This window comes from Moschus berezovskii, chromosome 3, assembly GCF_049115385.1.
Source record: "Moschus berezovskii isolate FMDL1 chromosome 3, NW_MosBer_1.0, whole genome shotgun sequence".
In the NCBI taxonomy this organism is placed as follows: Eukaryota; Metazoa; Chordata; class Mammalia; order Artiodactyla; family Moschidae; genus Moschus; species Moschus berezovskii.
In genome coordinates, this window is record NC_142462.1 from 54,322,672 (window position 1) to 54,345,401 (window position 22,730).

The following is a 22,730-nucleotide window of genomic DNA, read 5'->3' on the forward strand; positions in this document are numbered from 1 at the left end:
TCATGACAGAGGAATATGGCAGTAATCATTTTGCAATATGTAAACCCATCAAACACCTTATCCTACACAGTGTACACCTTAAAACTTACACAACACATCAATTATATCTCAGTAAAAATAAAGTTTAAGAAAGAGAAAAACTTGCCCCTTTACCAGGTTCTGTTTGTAAACATATTTAGAATTATACCTTAGACACCACATAAGAATCAAACATTTGGGTCCACCTAGGAAATTAGCGAACAGCTCCTAAAGAGTCAAACTAGGAGAAATGATTGGTAAGAATGCTTCAGTTTGAAGCTGCAAGAAGGAAGGGATTTTGTGCTCCAGTGAGCCCGTAGAGGGGTGAGGGAGGACGGGACACAGGAGGAGTAGAAGTGAAGCCACTGCGTGGACTATGGACCCTTTTTGAACCAGCCTGCAGGGACCAGTATGCAGGCTGGTGGAGAGCTGGGCTGTGGAACAGCTGAGCTGTGGGAAAGCTGGAGGACCCAAGAAGGGCAGGAACAGGGGCACAGGCATGCGGGCATCAGGGCTGGGCACTCTCACTGCCTGCCCCACACAATCCTGCTCTGGTACTGAGTACACAGACCAGAGCACCTCACAAAGGGTGCTGGCAGCACCATAGGAACCAGGAGTGGCAAAGATTGTGACAAACATCACGTGGTAACTCCTCTTCTGGGACAAATGGATCCAGAGGGGCAGACCATGCAGTGGGCAGACCAGTGGGGAAAAGGGCCACCGACATGTACAAAATGCAAGTGAGCGTTCATCCACACCCAAGAAATGAAATTCTCATTGAGATGAACAGCTGTACCTGCAGAGCTCCCAATCTGCCCCACGTCAAGGGGAGCAGAACCCTTTAGTTGCTCTCCTGCCTGCTTGACTGCTGTGTTCTCCCACTTGTTCTTTCTCCTCTTGGCCCCAAAGAATCTTTCAAAGGCTTCTCTCTGAACAGCTTATCTGCATCTTCTTTATTCATTTAATACTCCTTATACCATCTGTTTCCCTATCAAATCTATAATATTTGTGTAAGGTTTGGAACCATTCACAAGACCACCCTCACATCTGACAGAACTGCAGGGTCGAGGGGTCCCAAAAATCACCCTCACTACTGGCACCAGGTGCAGGTTTGGAGGGTCCCAACACCATGCTCAGTTCTAGGAATTAATAGTATGTGGCAAGAACTCATGAAAGACACTGAGGGCAGTTATACTTGTGGTTACAATTTGTTACAGCAGAAGGGTTACAAACCAATGTCAGTCAAGGAAAGAAATCAATGTCAGATGATGAAAGAGATGCTTAGGGCAGAATCAAGGAGGGTCTCAAATTCAGAGCTTCTAAGTTTCCTCCCCCAATATGCAGTGTCAGTGTTAATGACATATGACAATGCACACATAGTCGAGAATGTCACCCAAGTTTTAGGGTCCGGAATTTTCATTAGGGATCTGCTATGCAGACATTATGGAAACTATTGGACATTGCTGACCTCTACGTCCAATAGTTTATCAGTGATAAAGATACTATCTCTGTAATGCTCTGCTTTTATCTTCTCTTTTATATACCTTTTCTCTCTCTCCAAATCAAGTAATTTAAGATTTTAAATTAATCATCCTTAAGTATATACAGCACTTTCCTGGTCAAAATCTACAATGGTTCCTCACTGCTAAGTTTTTTTTCTGCAAACATTTTTTTTTCTACCTACAAAGAAATACATGCTCAATGCAGAAAACAAATAAAAGACAAAGAAGCTAGAAAGAGAAGGAGAGAAATCCTACAATCTAGATATACAATTTCCTAATATTTGACAAATGTATATGCCCTAATTAACACAAAGAACAATTCTCTAAAATTTCACAAAGTTTCCTGATAGAGTCTCCAATTCATGGTCTCTGTCAACTACATACATTGCAATTATTTTCTCCTACTCCAAAGCTGGTCGTTTCATTTTTAATGAAATCCAATTTCTAGTTGTTTTAACCTTAACACTTCCTGCATTATCTCTACAAAAGCTCCCCCCACTTCAAGGTTGTGAAGACATCTACTATTTTTCTTTGTAAGCCCTATGCTTTTCATTTTACTTTTAAATTCATGGGATTCATCATAACCTAATAAAGACATATTTTTTTAATCTACACATTTACTGTAAGATCAGAAACAAGATAAGGATGTCCAGTCCTACCACTTTCATTCAATTTTGTGTGTGGAGCAATGAAGCAAAGAAAGAAACATAAGGAATGCTAAGGAAAAGAAAACTATCTGTGTTGAAATGACAAATGACTGTGCAGAAAATAAAAAAAATCTGCCCACAGAACACCAATAGAATCAGCAAACAAATTCAGCAGTTATAGGATGCATGTTCAATGACTCAATTACATTTTACACACCATCAAAAAACAACTATTAACAACAGCATTCAAAAGAATAAAGAGAGAAAGGCAAAAATTAAATATGCACAAGAACTCTACATTGAAAACTTAAAAAAAAAGTCGCTGAGAGAAATTAAAGACATAAATAGACATGTTGTCAAGACTATGACCCCGGAATCATATCCCAGTCCCTCCTCCAAACAGAAACTAATTACTCTTCTTTTTTTTTCCTTTTTAAAAATCTTTTTCTAGAAATCAATTACTCTTATCTAAGTTTCAGGGGGAAGCAGCAAAGAGGAAAAAAAAAAACAATAAGAACTGGTTAGAATCAACAAGGCTCAAGAGTGCGGAAGGTCTGGCTTCCAGGAGACCATAGGCCTCATTATACATTCACTGTAATACATTAGCATGCTAAATGACACAACCCTCAGGGCCTTGACAGTTGGTGATTGCCATGATAACCAGAAAAGTGATTTAAACTGCCAGGAGGGCACAACTCAGGGAATCTCCGCCTCTCAGTCTGCCCGTGTGTCTATTCACACATACTGTACTCTTTTCCTCCTAAGAAATACTTTACTTGCCTCACTACTTTCCATCTTTGTGGAAATTCTTCTGTGTAAAGTTGAAAAGCCAGAGCCCTTGTCACTGACCAATTAGTCTAGTGTCTAGGATTTGGTGTGCTCAACACTGCGATCCAGTCTCAATCTCTGACTGGGAACCCAAGCCACTGCAGGCACAGGCCACCCAAGATCAAAAGTGTCTTCCTGAGTCTTTTGGCCCTTTTCAGCTCAAAATAAACCACATGCCAAAAAAACTTTAGGGGTGGTAAGTTATGCTCTTCTACAATAGATAAGAAGATTCAATGCCATTAAAGAAAGACATCTAAAATAACTGTATAAGCTGAGGCTGAAATTATACATAAACGCAAAGGAACTAGTTAAGTCAAAACCTATTCTGGAAAAGAAGCACAAAGTTGGAGGGCATCCACTACCCAGTTCAAGACTTACTATATAAAGCTACACAAATCAAGGCAGCACAGAGTAAGAGCACGAACAGACCAAAAGTGGAATGGAACAGAAAAGAGTCCATAAATAGACCCTAATACATACGGTGAACTTATTTACAAAGTCACCAGGCAATTCCATAGGGAGAAAGAAAAGTGTTTTTTCAACAGACGGTACTAAAACAACTAGACATAAAAGTATAGAAAGAAGCCTCCACACTAACTTCATACCTACTGCTGACATTTTGGGATAGCTGTTTCATCCTTAAACACATTTTTAAGAGAGGTGACCACACTACAAGAGTTCTTTTTTTTGGTCCAGCAGCTTGTGGGATCTCATTTCCCTGACCAAGGATTAACCTGCACCCTTGGCACTGAAAACACCAGAGAAATGCCCACCCCCAACAACAAAGTTCAATTATTCTTAACTGGAAAGGCCCCCTTTTCACTTTCTATGAAGTCTTTTCTTTTACTTCTAATCAACTACAACCTCATTCCTTTAAAATCCTCACAAATTTTCCTTTTTCCTCCTCTTATAATTAACCACACAAAAAAATATGAAGAAAGGCACTTCAGTAGTTTCTTAGTCTGGTCCATTCAATCACTCCATATTCAGCAGACCACAGATTGTTCTCCCTCTGTATTATTCATGGAACGGGAGCCTAGACAAACAAGGCTCTTCCGTGAAGAAGCTTATACTCTACTAGTGAAGTCTATAAGGGCTTGAACTCCTAGAAAACAAAGGCTGTTTCTCATTCACCCTTAAAATCGCTGTAGTAAAATACAATACATATAGGAAAGCCTCAGAGAATTCTCTTGTTATGCAACTAAAGCTTAGTGATCAATAAATAGCCACATCAGTAGTGATTCACAGCAGCAACAGGCCTGACAGTGCTGGAATCACCTCAAGTCTCCGCAAATGGAATATAATGAAGCCTCATATAAAAAATTCAAGGGCATATTACCTTCCTCATATAGATATGCAGAATCTCTTCTCAAGGCTTCAAGTAAGCCAAATTAAGCCAAGTAATTTTTAAAAACACAGACTACCATGGTGAATTCAGTATGTATGCAGCATCAGTGGTTTTAAGGAAAAGAACTGTGAATGAATAAAGTTTATTTTTTACTTATCAAAAAGAACAGAAACTAAAGACTACATTTTTGGGTGGACCTGGACTTACCAAGTGAAGTAAATCACACAGAGAAAGAAAAATATCCTATGATGTCGCTTATATAGGGAATCTTAAAAAAGATTAACTTATTTACAAAACTGAAATGGACTCACAGACTTAGAAAATGAACTTACAGTTATGGAGGAGAAGGGTGGGGGCTTGGGATAGACTGGGAGTTTGGGATTGACAAGTATACACTGCTATATTTAAAATAGACAATCAACAAGGACCTACTGTAAAAAATAAATAAAAAGGATTATATTTCTGCACAATTACAGCCTGGAAAACTTACAGTGGAGTCTTATAGTATCAATTTTAGGAGCTTTATTTGGTGCATTTAACATAACTGACAATTGCAAAATCAACTTCACCTGTGTAAGTGAAAAATATAGACTGTTAACCTGTTGGCCCTATGAAATTCTGCACTTGATATACACTCTACCTTCATTACTTCTGTCAGGATGTTCTGCCTTAGCACTCAGTGGCATTCTTCTTCCTCTTTTGCTCATTATGGTTTAATTCTGAGGACCATACGAGGGTAGAATATATTAAAAATTACAAAAATTTGTATAGGCAAACCATTTCTTTAAGTCGATGCCCAAATGTTAAAATGTTATTTTTTTATAATTTATAATCTTGTCACTGTCCACTTAACCAAGTTTGGTTAGATTTCAGTGAAAATTATCTTCCAGAGTAGGTTTTTTTTTTTACTGGCATGGGAGGGTAACTTTACTACAATTAGTATGTATGGTGCAGAATTTCATGCAAATGAGGTGTGCCAACAGTGTGATAATTTAAATGTATTTAAACATAAGCAAAAAAGACAAATGCACAAACTTGCTGCATTAGATTACTGCTGCTTCTAGAACCCAGTTTCCTTTACTGATTTTAAAACAAAAGAAAAAATAATAATAAAGTTGTGCCTCAAAAAAATAAAGACTACACTTTCAAAAACATATTTCAGCTAAACAACACCATTTCTAAGTCAACTTGTGTAATGAATATTGCTTTTTTCATTAAAAAACAAACAAACCTTAAAACTATAAAATAGTCATAAATCACAGATTCTGTGGAGAAAAGACCAATATGAACTTGTAACCAACATTAAATTTTGAGAATTACTAAAATTCACCCAGTCTAAACTTTTCACAAATGGAAAGTAAACATATATGGTAAGGACAGGGAGGCCTAGCGTGCTGTGGTTCATGGGGTCGCAAAGAGTCGGACACAACTGAGCAACTGAACTGAACTGAAGGGCAATTTGTATATAAGGAAGCCATTTCACATTTTTAGTCTGCAACTATTCATATTGTTTACCCTATGTTTTGAAGAAGATATTTCCAAATCCCTACTGAAGATTTCTGTGGCACCATGGATTATTTTAAGACAATTTAAAGCAGAAATGAAGGATCTGTACTCTGATTTGTGTGTCCTCCATGGCACGTCAACCTCTTCACTCTGACATGCCTTCTCAGACACACAGGTAACAGCAGTACTCTCTCGCCCTTAGTTGAAGCTTAACACTAGAGACAATTTCTTCACCCAACCAAAATCATTTACTACACAGTAGATGGTTCAAATGCAGTGGGATTAACAAAACATACTGCTCCTGACTATAGGAAATCATTCAGATCGAGGAGAAGGAGATCAGAAACACAAAAATAAATGTATAATCACACATCTCGAGTGCTAAGGGGAATTGGATGGGGTGGACACTACTATGGGTGATCAAGGGTCCTAAATAAGATGTGTCAGGGATTTGAAGAAGGCATAAGGAAACGACATGTTTTAGTACCAAGTCAGGCCACAACTATGTTGAAACCAATGTCTCCAGAAATAATGTTAAGTGACAAACTGCATAATGAATGTGCCAACTTAATCTAAAAATGATTTAGGAAAGCTACAAAACAGGATCTCTGAGGAAGTCAGTCGGTGCAGGCACCATGATATATCAAAGCAATGTTCCTTCTTTCACCATTTACTAGTCCTTGGAGTACATGTGTGCTCAGAGTTCCAGGGAAATTTTAGAAGATAATGTAGTTCAAAGGAGTAATTCCCCTTTCACAGTAAATCAGTAACACAGAGTAAAGTGAAGAGAAGCATCACTTCTTGCAGTTATAGCTTTGGAGTTTTAGACAAATGGTAGGTGCCTCATGTGAGCCAACTTCAGCTTCAATGTGCAGAAAAAAAATCACTAAGTGAACTTGTTAAATACTTAAGAGTCCAGGTCCTACTCCCAAGGATTCCAACTCAAGATTCAGAGTCCAGCCTAGGAACGTTCTGATGCAGGGGGTACAGGTCACACTCTGAAAACCCGCATTAGACTAAAATCTCCCCAGAGGAGGAAGTTTTGCACTGACAAGGAAGCTGTAAGTTTAAAAAAAAAATAAAGTGAGCAAGTATTACACAAGGGCCTCCTGGAACTGTTTACTTATAAGCTGACTCCATGCCTGACACCTGTTATCCTCTGAACTTGGAAGTAAAATCCAGAATAAACCGCACAGCCTGCTGCTACAGTTAATGCCCCAGACAACCGACCAGAGGTAACCGATAAAAAACAAGGAGAGAAAGAAGCAGTGCTGACCACTCTCTTTGCAAGTCCACGTAACGCAGTTAAGACCACTCAGAGGGCCAGCATGTAAGTACAGATGGTAATACACACAAGAAGAGGATGACTGAACACAAAAAGGACTGGCAAAAAGAGAATTTGTATTTCAGAACAAGCCTCTCTCTAGGTATCAAGTAACATGCCCTGATACATGCTGCTAAGTCACTTCAGTCGTGTCCGACTCTGTGTGACCCCATAGACGGAAGCCCACCAGGCTCCCCCGTCCCTGGGATTCTCCAGGCAAGAACACTGGAGTGGGCTGCCATGTCCTTCTCCAGCCCTGATACATAGAAGCATATTTATCTCATTTTATTCCTCATAAAATCGTAGGTGATAGATGTCATTACATATTTTATTATACGGACAGATGATATAGGAGAGATGAAGAAACTCAAGCCTAGAACAAAAGGACTTATCCAGGGATACAGAAATGGAGAGCAACAGGGCCAGGTTTTGACCCAAGTTTTGCAGACACTGAAGTCCATACTCCCCCGGGACTTGTGGGCAGGAACATGTTAGCCAAGAAGAAAGGGAAAGAAGAGTCCCAGGCCACAGAGACTGCCAAGCACAATAGAAGGGAGCAATGAATAATGCATTAGTGATATCACACCTTTAAACAGTAACTTTTTTGTTAAAACAACGAACATTGCACATAATCTGAATAAGGAAAGAGCTTTACCTTTACCTTGTAAAGAGGTTAAAAAAAAAAGGTAAAAAGTTAAGACACAAGTTGGTTGGTCATCAATGATTCAGAATTGCAGGAACTTAAAAGCTTACTGCAGCAAAAGGTGGGTGGAAGGATTCCAGGTGACCTTCCACACCATGACCCCCCAAAATACCTATAACTCCTATAATGAACAAAAACATCTTTTGTAAAGAGAGATAAAAGATGTGGTGTGTTTTGTTTCTGTTGATGTTTTCTTTTACTTCAGGACTATTAAGAAGTGGCTGGCAGGGCAGAGGTTCTCTAAGAATGAAGATGAAGGAAACAAGCGAAGATGTGAAGAAGTGACAGAAGAGAAAGAAGCAACAAACACAGACAAAGCAAAACAGACCCTTAAGACTGTGAAGGGCAGCTCTCTCCTTCCACCTTCCTGAACACTTCAGTACACAGCCATTAGGTAGTGCCAAGCAACAAAGGCTGTCTAAGAACAAGCTAGGTAATAAGGAAAGGGCAGACATGTCCAACATGGCAGTGACAATGACTGGTGACTCTTACATACAAGGAAGTTGAGTAAGTAAATATAATGAGGATAATGACAGCCAAGTCTCTTACTGCCAAAAAAAGAAACTACAGATGGGCTAAGGAGAAAAATGAGCTGAATCTCCTGGTATTAAGAGTGAAAATGAGATATAATAAACTCATGGATTTTAATATATCTGTAAATAAAAACAGAAATACAAATCTAAAGGAAGTGTGTGTCTTTAGCTCTGTGCTAAAAGACTGAGAAGCAGGGACACCCAAATAGTAATAGTCTCATTCTAATGCTCAGATCTTCTTTTCTAAATACTGTTATCTCCAGGGTCCCTTGTGGAGAGAGCTGATTCCAGGCCTGGAGTAGGAAAAATACAAGATGAATACATCTTATTTGAAAATAAGAAAGGATTGAAGAATGATAGGGACTTTTCCCATCAAGAGAAGGATAAACAAGACATGGTGTCTTTTACACACACATACACACACAATGGAATACTACACAACCATGAAAATGAATAGAGTTTTGCCATTTGTAGAAACATGGACAGACATGGAGGGCATTATGCTAACTGAAATAAGTCAGAGAGAGAAAGATAAATACTGTAATGATATCACTTATATGAGAAACTTAAAAAACAAACCAGTAAATTTTTTTGAAAAAAGGAAGCTGGCTCACAGATACAGAGGACAAAGTAATGGTTATAGGCTGGGGGTGGAGGAAGAGACAGCTGCAGGAGTAGGAGGTACAGATTATTGGATATAAGACAGATTCAAGGATGTACTGTACAACACAAGGAATATAGCTAGTATTTTGAAATAACTGTAGATAAAGTATAACCTTTAAAACTATATAAAAATTTTTAATTAAAAATAAAGGTTTACACGAAACTAAAAAAACAACAATAAATGAAACAAGTGACACAGCTTTATAGGTAGTTTACAGAGTGACTTCTAACACATACTGAGTGAAAAAATAATGTATAGAACACAAAAAGAATGATAGGTACTTTTCAAAAGGACACAGAATCAACCTGAAGGGACTTCTAATGGCCAATTTGAGAAAAATCTAAGCATCAAAACAAATAAGGAAAGTAACTGACTATAACCCACTGAATGAAAAGAAAACCCATGAGTGAGTACATTTAAGGTATAATATTGTAAAATAATTCAGTCAGTTCAGTTCAGTTCAGTCGCTCAGTCGTGTCCGACTCTCCGCGACAGCCTCCAATAAAAAGGAAAAAAGAAAAAAAAAGATACACAAACTGACAGATAAATGGATGGATGGAGGGAGGGAGGGAGGGAGGGAGAGAGGACAGAGGGAGAGGAAGCAGCAAGTAAATTTTCTGATAAAAGAAAACTTTGAAGAAAAGCTTCAAAGTTACTCTCAACAGACTGCTCATTAACCACGAGGGGGTAAAGAGCAATTTTACAATAGAGCTATCTGGCAGACACCATCCTAAACAAGTGGTTGACATCAATACTACTGGTATAAATCAAAATCATGTACTATCTGATATGATGCAATGAGAAGAGCACTTCTCACAGAACAACACTATTTTGTTATTCCAAATTGAGAAAGAGTACACAAAATAATTGGCCCACATCTTCAAAAACGGCAAAGTCATAAAAGTCAAGAAAAAAACTAAAGAACTGTTGCAGAACAAAGGAAGAAGAAAACAAAATATAATGTGATTCTGCAATGGATTGGTTTCACATCAACAACACTACTGGGCAACTGGCAAAACCTGAGTGAGGTCTGAGGACTGAACAGTAGAAGTATATCAACATTAACTTCTTGACAGTTGTGTAGTGGTTAACACAGGAGAATGTACTTGACTGCAGGCAAAATATACTAAAGCACTCCTGGGTGATGAAGCACCATGTTGGTAACTGAAACTCATCCACTTCCAGGAAGAAAGTTATCTATTCTAATAGATGGGGCGGGGTGGCGGGGTGGGATGGGGCGAGCCACAGTTCTTTTCCCAGACATTGCCAATCAACTCCATCAGCTCCTTGAAAGCGTTTATCAGTTATCTTAAACAATATGCTATGATCTATACCACAAAAGATACAGGTATATTCAGGCAAATTCATTCCAGTAGGGTGGAGCCTAATGTTCTGCAGAGAACAGCTCTTTCACACCAGCCTGATACTTTGGCCTAAGAAGCACAATCTAAAGACAGCTGTCCACATCTCCTCTTCATGTAACTTCATTTTCAAACCAAGAAATGCAGATTATGAGAGAGAGGAAGGAAAACATCTTTTCCATATTAGAAGGCACAGACCTTTACCTGTGGGATCATAATCACTGGTTATATAAATGCTACAGATAAATATTTCATTTTCTAAGGAAAATGCTGATTCTATGTGTAGAAATCTACACCTATGGAAGAATCACGTTAGGCAGGAAGATTCCTTCTTGAAGTTTCATAGCAGAATAATAACTTTCACTTCCTGGTAATTAAAAAGTGCACTATTCTTTAACCAACACACAAATAACCTGCAATCACTAGCTAAATTGATACTGAGATACAAGAGAGACAGAGAGGCATTAACGCTTTATGGCCTAAACAGTGTGTATCTCCTGCCATCTATCCTTAAGCCATATAGAATCTGATTTACATTTCTCATAATTTGTAGCAAATAAATGTCCTGTTAACTGTTCAGAAGCTAAGGATTCAGACTGCGATAATTTTCTGTTACAGGAAATTAAAGTCCAAGAAAGAAAGGTAAGTAACAAAGAGGCGGCAAATGGACTGCCTTTCCTTTCTACTAGATTCCTAGGATCCAGTCTACACAGAGTATGAGGTCTGCATTAAATTATTTTCAATATTCATCATACAATATGCTTCCCTTTTAGTAGTTTAGCTGTATGCTCTTGGTCTTTACAAAATATAAATACAAGAATACTTCACCTGAATAATTTCTATGCATTCTGTGAAATCACAGCTGAAAACGTAATCTACTATGTCACACAACGGCAGAATCCACAAAATAGGTTTTTTGTTGAGTACAATGCCAGGGAAACATCTGTCTCCATAAACAAATAGGCAGATTTTCTTTCCACAGGCAAAATACTATGTAATTCAATGCTATCCAGAGAAAGGAAGAGCTCCTTGATAGTCTTGGCAGCCAGGAAACTTATACCCAATATAATGAACAACAGACTGGCTCTCCCAGCAGGAGTCTGGTGGTGGTAGGTGTTCAGTCATTCAGTCAGGTCTAACTCTCTGCGATCCCATGGACTGCAGCACACTCATTTCCTTCACTCTCTCTCGGAGTTTGGCAAACTTATATCCACTGAGTTGGTGATGCTATCGAACCATCTCATCTTCTGCCATTCCCTTCTCCTTTTACTCTCAATCTTTCCCAGTACCAGGGTCTTTTCAAATGAGCCAGCTCTTCATATCAAGTGGCTAAAGTACTGGAGCTTCAGCATCAGTCTTTCCAGTAAATATTCAGGGTTGATTACCTTTAGGATTGACTGGGTTGGGTGGACCTCCTTGCTGTCCAAAGCACTCTCAAGAGTCTTCTACAGCACCACAATTCAAAAGCATCAGTTCTTCAGTTCTCAACCTACTTTCTATATTCTTCTCAGATGGCTTATTTTGTTTTTATATTTAATTATCCTGCTGTATTAGTTCAGTTCAGTTCAGTCGCTCAGTTGTGTCCGACTCTTTGCGACCCCATGAATCACAGCACGCCAGGCCTCCCTGTCCATCACCAAATCCCGGAGTTCACTCAAAGTCATGTCCATCAAGTCAGTGATGCCATCCAGCCATCTCATTCTCTGTCGCCCCCTTCTCCTCCCGCCCCCAATTCTTCCCAGCATCAGAGTCTTTTTCAGTGAGTCAACTCGTCACATGAGGTGGCCAAAGTATTGGAGTTTCAGTCCTTCCAATGAACACCCAGGATTGATCTCCTTTAGAATGGACTGGTTGGATCTCCTTGCAGTCCAAGGAACTCTCAAGAGTCTTCTCCAGCACCACAGTTCAAAAGCATCAATTCTTCGGCCATCTTTAATTCTGTCAGCAGATTTAAATCTTGAAATTACTCAGTATATGTATGCACCTATGTATTTTACTTTCTATCTCTTAAAAATGGTCCTTCTGATATCTCTCATATTTTCTGTTATCATTTTATACTAAACAATCTAAATTTTTTTTAACAATATTGACATCAAGTAGTCTGCATCATTAACTCCCTTTGTCCTTATCTCCAACAAATCATGGGGTGGCTCAGGGGGGAAGGCAAGCACATCACCTTTGCAGTAGTCTGCGGGGTCCTCCTGCTCCTCATCGTCTGATCCCAGAATCTCCTCCTCTGGCTCTGGCGGGGCAGGGTCTGGCAGAGGTGGCGGTGGTGGTGGAGGCGGCGGTGGAGGAACCAAGGGAGCTTTCTGCTGAGGCTCCGGCCTGAAACAAGAGGAAGGAGAATTCCTATTTACTCAGAAGGAAATCCTGCGTTATGGACACACTTGAGAGTTTCTTAATATGGAAAAAAATATAACTTTTCACACACTAAGAAGAGATGCTGATTAATGTTACTTCATTTTAAGTGAATTCAAGTGAAGTTTCAAATCACAAGAGGGGCTATCCTATTAGCCAAGGAACATTTTTGAAGGCACATTTTCACTCAGAGCTTCAATATTTCTTAAGTCTTCATATATTAATATCATGAATTGTAAGTGAAATAAGACAATCAGCCCCCATGACACATAACCTTATTAGTTAGAATACATTCCCCAGAGATTAGAAAAAAGAGGACAACAATTCTGGACATTGAAAAAATAAAACAGCTTATTATCCATCATTTTAAAATCAAAATTCATTTACCCACTGAAACCGTAGAAATGTGGTTAGGATTCTTGGATAACTCATAAAAGCCAGCTAATGTTTACTGTAACTGATATAGATATTTTCATTTAAAAATTCAGTTATCAACCTTACTTATCAAGATAAGAACATTGTTCCAAACTGGAAATTAAACAAAGAAAACATGTGAATGTAGTCTAATACAAACATAATTCATACATCAATGCAAAGTTTCCATGGGTCATTTCTGATTGTCACATAAAGCTAAATATTTATCTTTTACAAAAGATAGGAAAACCTATAACACTAAAAAGAAGTAAAAAACTTAAGAGGTTACAGATGTAAACCTTTCAAATATCTAGAATACCTCAAGAATATATTAAACTTGTTCAAAAATAAAGCATTCATAATACAACTCTATAAAATGAAGTTTCCACTTTTAAAATTTAACTACAATTTCTAGCCATATCCCAATGGAAAATCTTGAACCTCAAGACTCAACTGGATGCAGAATGTCCCTTGCGTTGCAAGCTACCCTAACAAGAGGACCACCATTGCTTTCCCTGAGCTGACCATAGCTCTATAGGTATAAAGTGGGGAAGAAACAGATGCCAAGTAACAGGGGCAATGGGATTTGGCTATTAAACTGGTCCCGAGAGACAGATTTAGTGGGATAGGCAGAGGGCCTCTAATCTGGGGAGCAAGGAGAACTTCACAGGCACTAATGTGGTAGATAACAGCCATTTTTTGGAGGGAGCGGGGCTGCCCAGTACAGACGCCCCCTTTCTAAAAGCACCTTTTGGAACACTGTTACTCCTTGCAAAATGAAAGATTGGCTCTAAATCCTCTCTCTTCACTGTTGTTCAGCCTAGGACGTAGAGCAACTGGAAACCTGCTTGAGAAGGTCAGTCATCACAGGGTGCAAGTTCATTCCAGCTGCCAGCAAGAGGCACAGCCAGAGGAGCTGCCCCCTTTTAAGCTGAAACTCTAAATTCACGCCAAATCTAAGATAGGTCCCAAATAGGCTTTATTACGTTGCCTTCAACCTAAGGTAGTTTTATAGCTCATCTGTGGTTTGTCACTAAAAACTCAAAAGTGCCACAGCAAATGAAGGAAAGCAATAGAAACACCAGCAGTCATAAGGATGGGGTGGGGATCACACCCCACAGTAACGTTAAAGGCCAACAATGGCAAGTATGATTACCTTTGACAGGACAACTAAGGAACATTTATAATCTGACAATGACTAGCACTGATTTCTACTTGCTAGAATTTATGAAGACTCAAAAGTTACAGCTCCCTGGGTAACAGACATTAGGACAATGGTGGTGATAACATTCTGAGTTAACTGTGCCTCATGATGGAGCACTGAAAGGAAGTCATCACAACCAAACACCCACATCTCTGACAGAACATCCAAAAAAAAACCCCAGGAGACCTTATGGAAGTGCAATCATCCTTCTGGCAGCTTTGCAACTGCTTATTTTCTTTTCTAACAGACACGACTTTCTTTAGTGAAAGTAAAATGGTTCCAGGGAAAAGAGGTCTGAGGAAGGGGAGATAGGAGAGGAACTTCACCAGTTTCACCACTTCCCAAAGAGAAGAGGTTACAGAAAAGGAGGCATGGGTGGAATCTATCTGACAAATTGGCTCAATCAGAAATACTTTACAAGTTGACTGCTTCTTCCTTAGAAATTTTACATGAAAGAAAAAAAGAGATTCTCTAAATTTAAAAAACAAAGAAAAAACAACACTGCATGTTACCTGTGGAGACTATGTAATAATCAGTAAAATTCAAGGATCTTGTTTCACTGATGCAGGGTACTGCTATGCTCAACACCACTGAAACTTGGGCCAGATAGCTCACTGTTATGGGTGCTGCTTCATACTTTGTGGAATGCTGTCAGCCTGGTCTCAAGCCACTGCATGCCAGTTATGATTGTCAAAACACATCAAGAAAAACCTATCCTAAATGTCCATCAACAGAGGAATGGATAAAGAAGATGTGGTACATATATACAGTGGAATATTACTCAGCCAAAAAAAGGAATGAAATAATGCCAACAATATGGATAGACCTAGAGATGTTCATACTGAGTGAAGTCAGTCAGACAGAGAAAGACAAATATCATATGACACCACTTATAAACGTGAAATCTAAAAAACGGGTACAAATCAAAGTATTTACAAAGCAGAAGTAGAGTCATGAATGTAGAAAACAAATTTACAGTTACCAGGGGATGTGGGGAGGGTGGAGATAAACTGGGAGACTGGGACTGACATACACACACTACAACATATAAAATAAGTAAATAGCAACTTGCTCTATAGCACAGGAAAAGTGAAAGTGAAGTCGCTCAGCTGTGACCAACTCTTTGCGACCCCATGGACTGTAGCCCACCAGGTTCCTCCATCCATGGGATTCTCCAGGCAAGAATACTGGAGTGGGTTGCCATTTCCTTCTCCAGGGGATCCTCCCGACTGAGGGATCAAACCCAGGTCTCCCGCATTGCAGGCAGACGCTTTAACCTCTGAGCCACCAGGGAAACTCTACTCAATATTCTGCAATGTCCTACAAAGGAAAAGAAACTGAAAAAAGAAAAGGGTGAATTTATGTATAACTGGTTCACTTTGCTGTAAACCTAAAGCTAACACAACACTGTAAATCAACTATATTCCAATAAAAAATTTTTAAAATCATCAAAAAAACATGTCCAGACATTGACAAACTCAAGGATGCGGGAGCAAAATGATGCCCGTGTGAGCACCTCTCATCAGCAGTGCTTGTTACACAGCTGCACTGCAGTGGGGTACACTGTGTCTGTGACATGGGAGGAAAGATTCTCATTTTTCACAGGCCCATTTCATCTAGTTTAAGAGGCTTAGGTATCTTTATCATATGTCTCTCAATTATTCATGACCCATTTGGTGAGCTGCCATATCACTGAACAAAATTCTCAGACCCTCTGATCTCAGGGAGGGTCACACTGAACAGCAGACAGATAGTTACCCAAAAGCCAGTCCTAACAAGTTAAAGGGATGAGTCAGGGTACCTTGAAACACAGAGGAAGTTGAGTAATGTTCATGTAATATCTCGACTGGCTATCATATCAAAACATCTAGAACTATGCTGTCTTCTGGCCCCATGTGGGTGCTGAACACTTAAAATGTGCCTTATCCTAACTGAGATGTGCTCTAAATGCAAAATACATACTGAATATCCAAGGCTTAGTACAAAAAGTGAAATATTTGAATAATTTTATACTTATTACGTTAAAATAATGTTTTAAACATAAATTATTAAAATGAAATTCAGCTACTTTTTATTTTTTTAATGTGGCTTCTAGAACTCTTTAAATTACAAATGAGGCCCACATTACATTTCCACTAGATGGTACTAGTCTAGACCCTCAGATTCAACAACAGCAGAGGAGTGTTTTGGCAATGGTCATGCCAGTGAATATTTCTTTCTAAGGTGTCTCCCAGGGATCTGCTTCACACCAATAATCACCAATTCTCAAATTATTCAGTTCATCATAGTAAGGTCAATATACTGTAATTGCCAAATGTTACAGCCCAATCACTGACTCCTTTTCATCCCATCCAGCCTTGTTGCTGCCTACCACACAGGAAAAGCATAGTAATTTGTCTTAGGGCAACTGTACAGAAGAGAGAATGATGCCACATTGTTCTTAAGGCCGACTTCTTCAAAGTGGTCTCTGGTGGTTTCTACCATACTTTAAAAAAAAAAAACAAGAGATGATCTCATCAAGTTCATAATCATGAAACACATGAAGTGACATTTAAAAAAATTTCATTAATCCTCCTGATAACCATCAAGACATTATTTCAAAAACCAAACTGAAAAAATTATTCAGAATTACTAGGGAGTTCCCTGGCAGCCCAGTGGTTAGGACTGAGTGCTTTCAGTGCTGTGCCCTGGGTTCAATTCCTGGTTGGGAAACTAAAATTCTGCAATCCATGCAGTGGCCAAAAATTATTAGAAGCATGTCAGATGCAGTGGGGGAGGGGTAGGACAGGACGTTAATATTTTTGACATCAGTGCCAAAAAAACTAAATGGTGAAAAAATACTCTCTTCAACAAAGGGTCCTGACACAAATGACTATCTGTTCAGTTCAGTCGCTCAGTGGTGTCCAACTCTCCGCGACCCCATGAATCACAGCACGCCAGGCCTCCCTGTCCATCACCAACTCCCGGAGTTCACTCAAACTCATGTCCACAGAGTTGGTGATGCCATCCAGCCATCTCATTCTCTGTCGTCCCCGTCTCCTCCCGCCCCCAACCTTTCCCAGCATCAGAGTCTTTTCCAGTGAGTCAACTCGCCGCATGAGGTGGCCAAAGTATTGCAGTTTCAGCTTTAGCATCAGTCCTTCCAATGAACACCCAGGATTGATCTCCTTTAGAATGGACTGGTTGGATCTCCTTGCAGTCCAAGGGACTCTCAAGAGTCTTCTCCAGCACCACAGTTCAAAAGCATCAATTCTTCGGCGATCAGCTTTCTTCACAGTCCAACTCTCACATCCATACATGACCACGGGAAAAACCATAGCCTTGACTAGACGGACCTTTGTTGGCAAAGTAATGTCTCTGCTTTTTAATATACTATCAAGGTTGGTCATAACTTTCCTTCCAAGGAGTAAGCGTCTTTTAGTTTCATGGCTGCAAATAAAAACAAAAAATGCCGGGAGCCAGCGAGGGAAATCCTACCCATGGCAAAGGTCAACTGGGGAAGAGGCCTGACGGGCAAAGGCTAATCAGGACTCGAGGAGCCCCCTGGACTTACCTGAGCATCTACCCCAAAGAAAACCGGAGTCTGACTGCTTTACTATCTTATGCCTCTTACCAAGTCCTCTAATACTTACGGGGGCTTCCCCCCAACCACCTTTCTCTGAAAACATTAATTCAGAGCTGTAGTTTAAAAAGTTCTCCTCGGCTTAATAGGAGTATTCCAATCCAAGCCCCTCTGATAGCTTTCTAACTTGCATGACATGTTTGTCCGGGCTCTTACAACTATGAGTGTGACTGTTTATAGCCTCCCAGCCATGCAAGGACAGAAAGCCTAATATTCTAAAATACAGGAATCTGTTGAAGAAGTTAAAATCATTAGAATAGTACTAAAAAAGATTTCATTGTTGAATCAATGCTTGCTGCAGTTTCCTCTATCTATTGTATCCTTGGAAATATATTCTCGATTAATATAAGTAGTAGCCTTTGATTTAACCACATCAGATCTTAAGTTAATAAATTCCTTTCTTGCAGCTCACTACACCAGTGCCTTATAGGAATGTAACCTTGTTATGTGTCTAGCACCTAACTTTAGGAAAGTCACCTTAAAAGAAAAGTCTTTTACTTGCTAACTAACCTATTGTCAGGAGAGAGGGCCATAAAACTGTTAGCAGGCCCCCTGGCCAGAAGATGATGTAAACCACCTAAAAACTTTTATCACGAGATACACAAAAATAAGCCCTGACCCTGACAAGGGTCAAGACTGCTGACCCCATGTGATTTTGGTGTGAATCTATACCTCCCTTTCTCTGTTTCTTATGCGCATAACTTAGGGTATAAAAGCAGCACTGGAAAATAAAGTTTTGGGCCTTGCTCACTGAAGCTTGGTCTCCCCGTGTCGTTCTTTCTCTTTTTCCGTCCTTTTCTCTATTCTCCTTTTTCTGGTTGAGATCCTTGGAGCGCTGGGCCCTCTGAGTTTACTTATCTGCCTGGGCTTCTAAGACTCACTCGAGGGGGTGCCCTGGTGGGGTGCCTCCAGCGATTCGAGAGGGCACCTGCAGCCTACGTAAACAGAGCAAACCCCGTGCTGGGGTTTTATTGGTTTCCAGCGTAAACCAAGGAATCATCAGCCCCTGTCTCTCTCTTTTTCTCTCTCTCTTTCTGACGCCGACGCCGTTCATCCCGAGGATACCCTGGGCCATATCGAGGCTGGTCCCCGATAAAAAAAAAAACCCAAAACACCTGTGTGAGGCCTACCACACATAAACACATAATATTAACTCAAAATGAATAACTTGTGGGAAAAAATGAGTAAATCTCAATCAACTAAGACTAGGCAATGCTTCTTAGACATGATACTAAAAGCATAAGCAATTTTAAAAAGATAGATTTAAAAATTAAGGAAAAGAAATAGAACAGATAATTCTCCAAAGAAGATACACAAATGACCAATAAGCACATGAAAATGTGTTCAACATCATTAATCATTTGAGCAAGGGAATTCAAAACTACAATGAGATAATATAACACTTCACATCCTAATGGAAGGTTATAATAATAATAATAATAAAAACCCACAGTAACAAGCACTGTCAAGAATGGAGAAACTGAAGCCCTCACACGTTGCAGCAGGAGTATAACACGGCACTAGTTGTTTTGAAGTATCTGATGGTTCTGAAGAAGGCTGAATTTAGAGTTTCCATGAGAGAAGTGCAAATTGCTCAGCCACGTCTGACTCTTTGCAACGCCATCGACTACATAGCTCACCAGGCTCCTCTGACCATGGGATTTCCCAGGCAAGAATACTGGAGTGGGTAGCCATTTCCTTTTCCAGAGATCTTCCCAACTCAGGGATAGAACTCAGGTCTTCTGCATTGCAGGCAGATTCTTTACCTTTTCAGCCACAAGGGAAGCCCATTAAAACCCAGAAATCACACTCACAGGTATATACTCAAGAGGAATGAAACATTTGACCTCACAAAATCTTGTGTAATAAAGTTCACAGCAGTTATTCATAACAGACAAAAAGGCGGCAATAACCCAAATGTGCGTCAACTGAGAGATGGAAAAATAAAACCATATATCCTTAAAATGTAACATTATTCAGCAAGAGAAAGAAATGAAGTGCTGATAATACACGCTACAACGTGGATGCCCCTTGAAAACATTATACTAAATGAAAAACGAACAAATTTATAGAGACAGAGAGAAATAATGGTTGCTTAATGCAGATGACACCACCCTTATGGCAGAAAGTGAAGGGAACTGAAGAGCCTCTTGATGAAAGTGAAAGAGGAAAGTGAAAAGGTTGGTTTGAAGCTCAACATTCAGAAAACAAAGATCATGGCATCTGGTCCCATCACTTCATGGGAAATAGATGAGGAAATAGTGGAAGCAGTGTCTGACTTTATTTTTTTGGGCTCCAAAATAACTGCAGATGCTAATTGCAGCCATGAAATTAAAAGACGCTTACTCCTTGGAAGGAAAGTTATGACCAACCTAGACAGCATATTAAAAAGCAGAGACGTTACTTTGCCAACAAAGGTCCATCTAGTCAAGGCTATGGTTTTTCCAGTGGTCATGTACGGATGTGAGAGTTGGACTGTGAAGAAGGCTGATCGCCGAAGAATTGATGCTTTTGAACTGTGGTGTTGGAGAAGACTCTTGAGAGTCCCTTGGACTGCAAGGAGATTCAGCCAGTCCATTCTAAAGATCAATCCTGGGTGTTCATTGGAAGGACTGATGCTAAAGCTGAAACTCCAATACTTTGGCCACTTCATGCAACGAGTTGACTCATTGGAAAAGACTCTGATTCTGGGAAGGATTAGGGGCAGGAGGAGAAGGGGACAACAGAGAATGAGATGGCTGGATGGCATCACCGACTCGATGGACATGAGTTTGAGTGAACTCCGGGAGTTGGTGATGGACAGGGAGGCCTGGCGTGCTGTGATTCATGGGGTCGCAGGGAATCAGACATGACTGAGTGACTGAACTGAACTGAGGGTTGGGAGCAAGGGAAAGAGAGAAGAGAAATGGAGACTGTTAACAGGTACGAGGGCTTCTTTAGGAGGCAGGAAAATGTTCTAATGTGGTGATGGGTACACAACCATGTGAATATACTAAAAAATACTAAACTGCATACTTCAAGTGTCTAAGTTACATGATATGTGAATTATACCTCAAAAGCTGGTTTTTAAAAAGCAGAAGCCTATAAAACTATATAATGCCTTTTAATATCCACTTTATACTTTAAAGTATATGCTTCTAAGAAAAATCAGAAATATCTGCATTTGAATTTAAGCAATCTATATGCAAGGTCTCTTTTACAACTGCCCAGTACATTTACAGTGAAAAGTAACACGAAGTTCTGTAAAAAGCAGGCTGAGAGTCTATCTATTTAATAATAGTCTGAAGTTTACATAAGGCACAAGTTATTTTTGCTTGCTTAGTTGCTCAGTCATGTCCTACTCTTTGTAACCCTTTGGACTGTAGCCTGCCAGACTCCTCTATCCATAGGATTTTTTAGGCAAGAGTACTGGAGTGGGTTGCCACTTTCTCCTCCAGGGGATCTTTCCAACCCAGGGATCAAACCATATCTCCTGTGTCTCCTGCACTGCAGGCGGATTCTTTAACCACTGAGCCATTGGGGAAGCCCTAGTAATTTAAGAATGTACCGATTCAGAGACTTCAGAATAAAAAATTTAGAAAGCAAAGACAAAACTAATCATTCATACTTTTCACAAATAACTATATTTACTCTGCCCTACATAAAATATAACTAAATACTCTAATCATTATTCCAAATAGGGCTATCATAAAAACAGCTTAAAAAACTATGAAATATTTTTCTTTAAATATTACATTAGAAACAAAGATACATACATAAATACATAGAATACTAAGATTATCATCTACACCATATTATATTTTTCATATACATTTGCTCTATCAGAAAAAGGAGGAAAACACTGAACCACCCTAGCAAAATGCATGCATCATCTGCTCTATATTGCCAAGGCAACCAGATAGGAGTTCCGATTTCCTTCCAGCTATTTCTTTTCTATTCTAGCAGAGAAAAGGACAAGTAAACTTCACATTTGGCAGAAAAAGAAGTACTTTCCTTTGTTATCAGCTTAAATGGTAACTGACAGTTTTATCAATTAATTCATTTAATCGTTAACCAAAACATAAAAGAGGAATTCCAAACCAATATCTTCAGGTATTATTCTAGGGACATTCACATAAAGTTAAATTTTTCTTTCTTATGTTGACCACCCGGATTTAAAACTCACTCTCTTCTTCCCACCCTCCTTCTTACTCTCCCTCTCTTGGTGGTTACTGTCAGCCTGAGAAACATGCAATCTGGCATTTCTACTTAAGGATAGACTCAATCAACATACACTTTCTCTCAAAATAGCTTATCTTAAAAGGCTAGCTGCTATAGCACTGGGTAAAGAAGACTCTTGAGAGTCCCTTGGACTGCAAGGAGATCCAACCAGTCCATTCTAAAGAAGATCAATCCTGGGTGTTTATTGGAAGGACTGATGCTAAAGCTGAAACTCCAATACTTTGGCCACCTCATGCGAAGAGTTGACTCACTGGAAAAGACTCTGATGCTGGGAAGGATTGGGGGCAGGAGGAGAAGGGGACGACAGAGAATGAGATGGCTGGATAGCATCACCGACTTGATGGACATGGGTTTGGGTGAACTCTGGGAGTTGGTGATGGACAGGGAGGCCTGGCATGCTGCGGTTCATGGGGTCACAGGGAATCGGACACGACTGAGCGACTGAACTGAACTGACTGAAAGTCACACAGCTAG

At 39.7% G+C, this 22,730-nt stretch overlaps 1 protein-coding gene across 9 annotated transcripts in view; it reads right to left on the reverse strand.

Annotated features, from left to right (window-relative positions):
* SRPK2 (SRSF protein kinase 2) overlaps positions 1-22,730 on the reverse strand; it is a 248,353-nt gene that overhangs the window by 69,308 nt on the left and 156,315 nt on the right. For all 9 annotated transcript variants that reach the window (XR_016036973.1, XR_016036971.1, XM_088834228.1 and 6 more), the window contains one exon: positions 12,611-12,762. Coding sequence is in view for 7 of the 9 variants with exons in the window: in XM_088834228.1 (XP_088690354.1) it covers positions 12,611-12,762 (152 nt within the window). In the remaining 2 variants the exon portion in view is untranslated. The remainder of the gene's footprint in view (positions 1-12,610; positions 12,763-22,730) is intronic.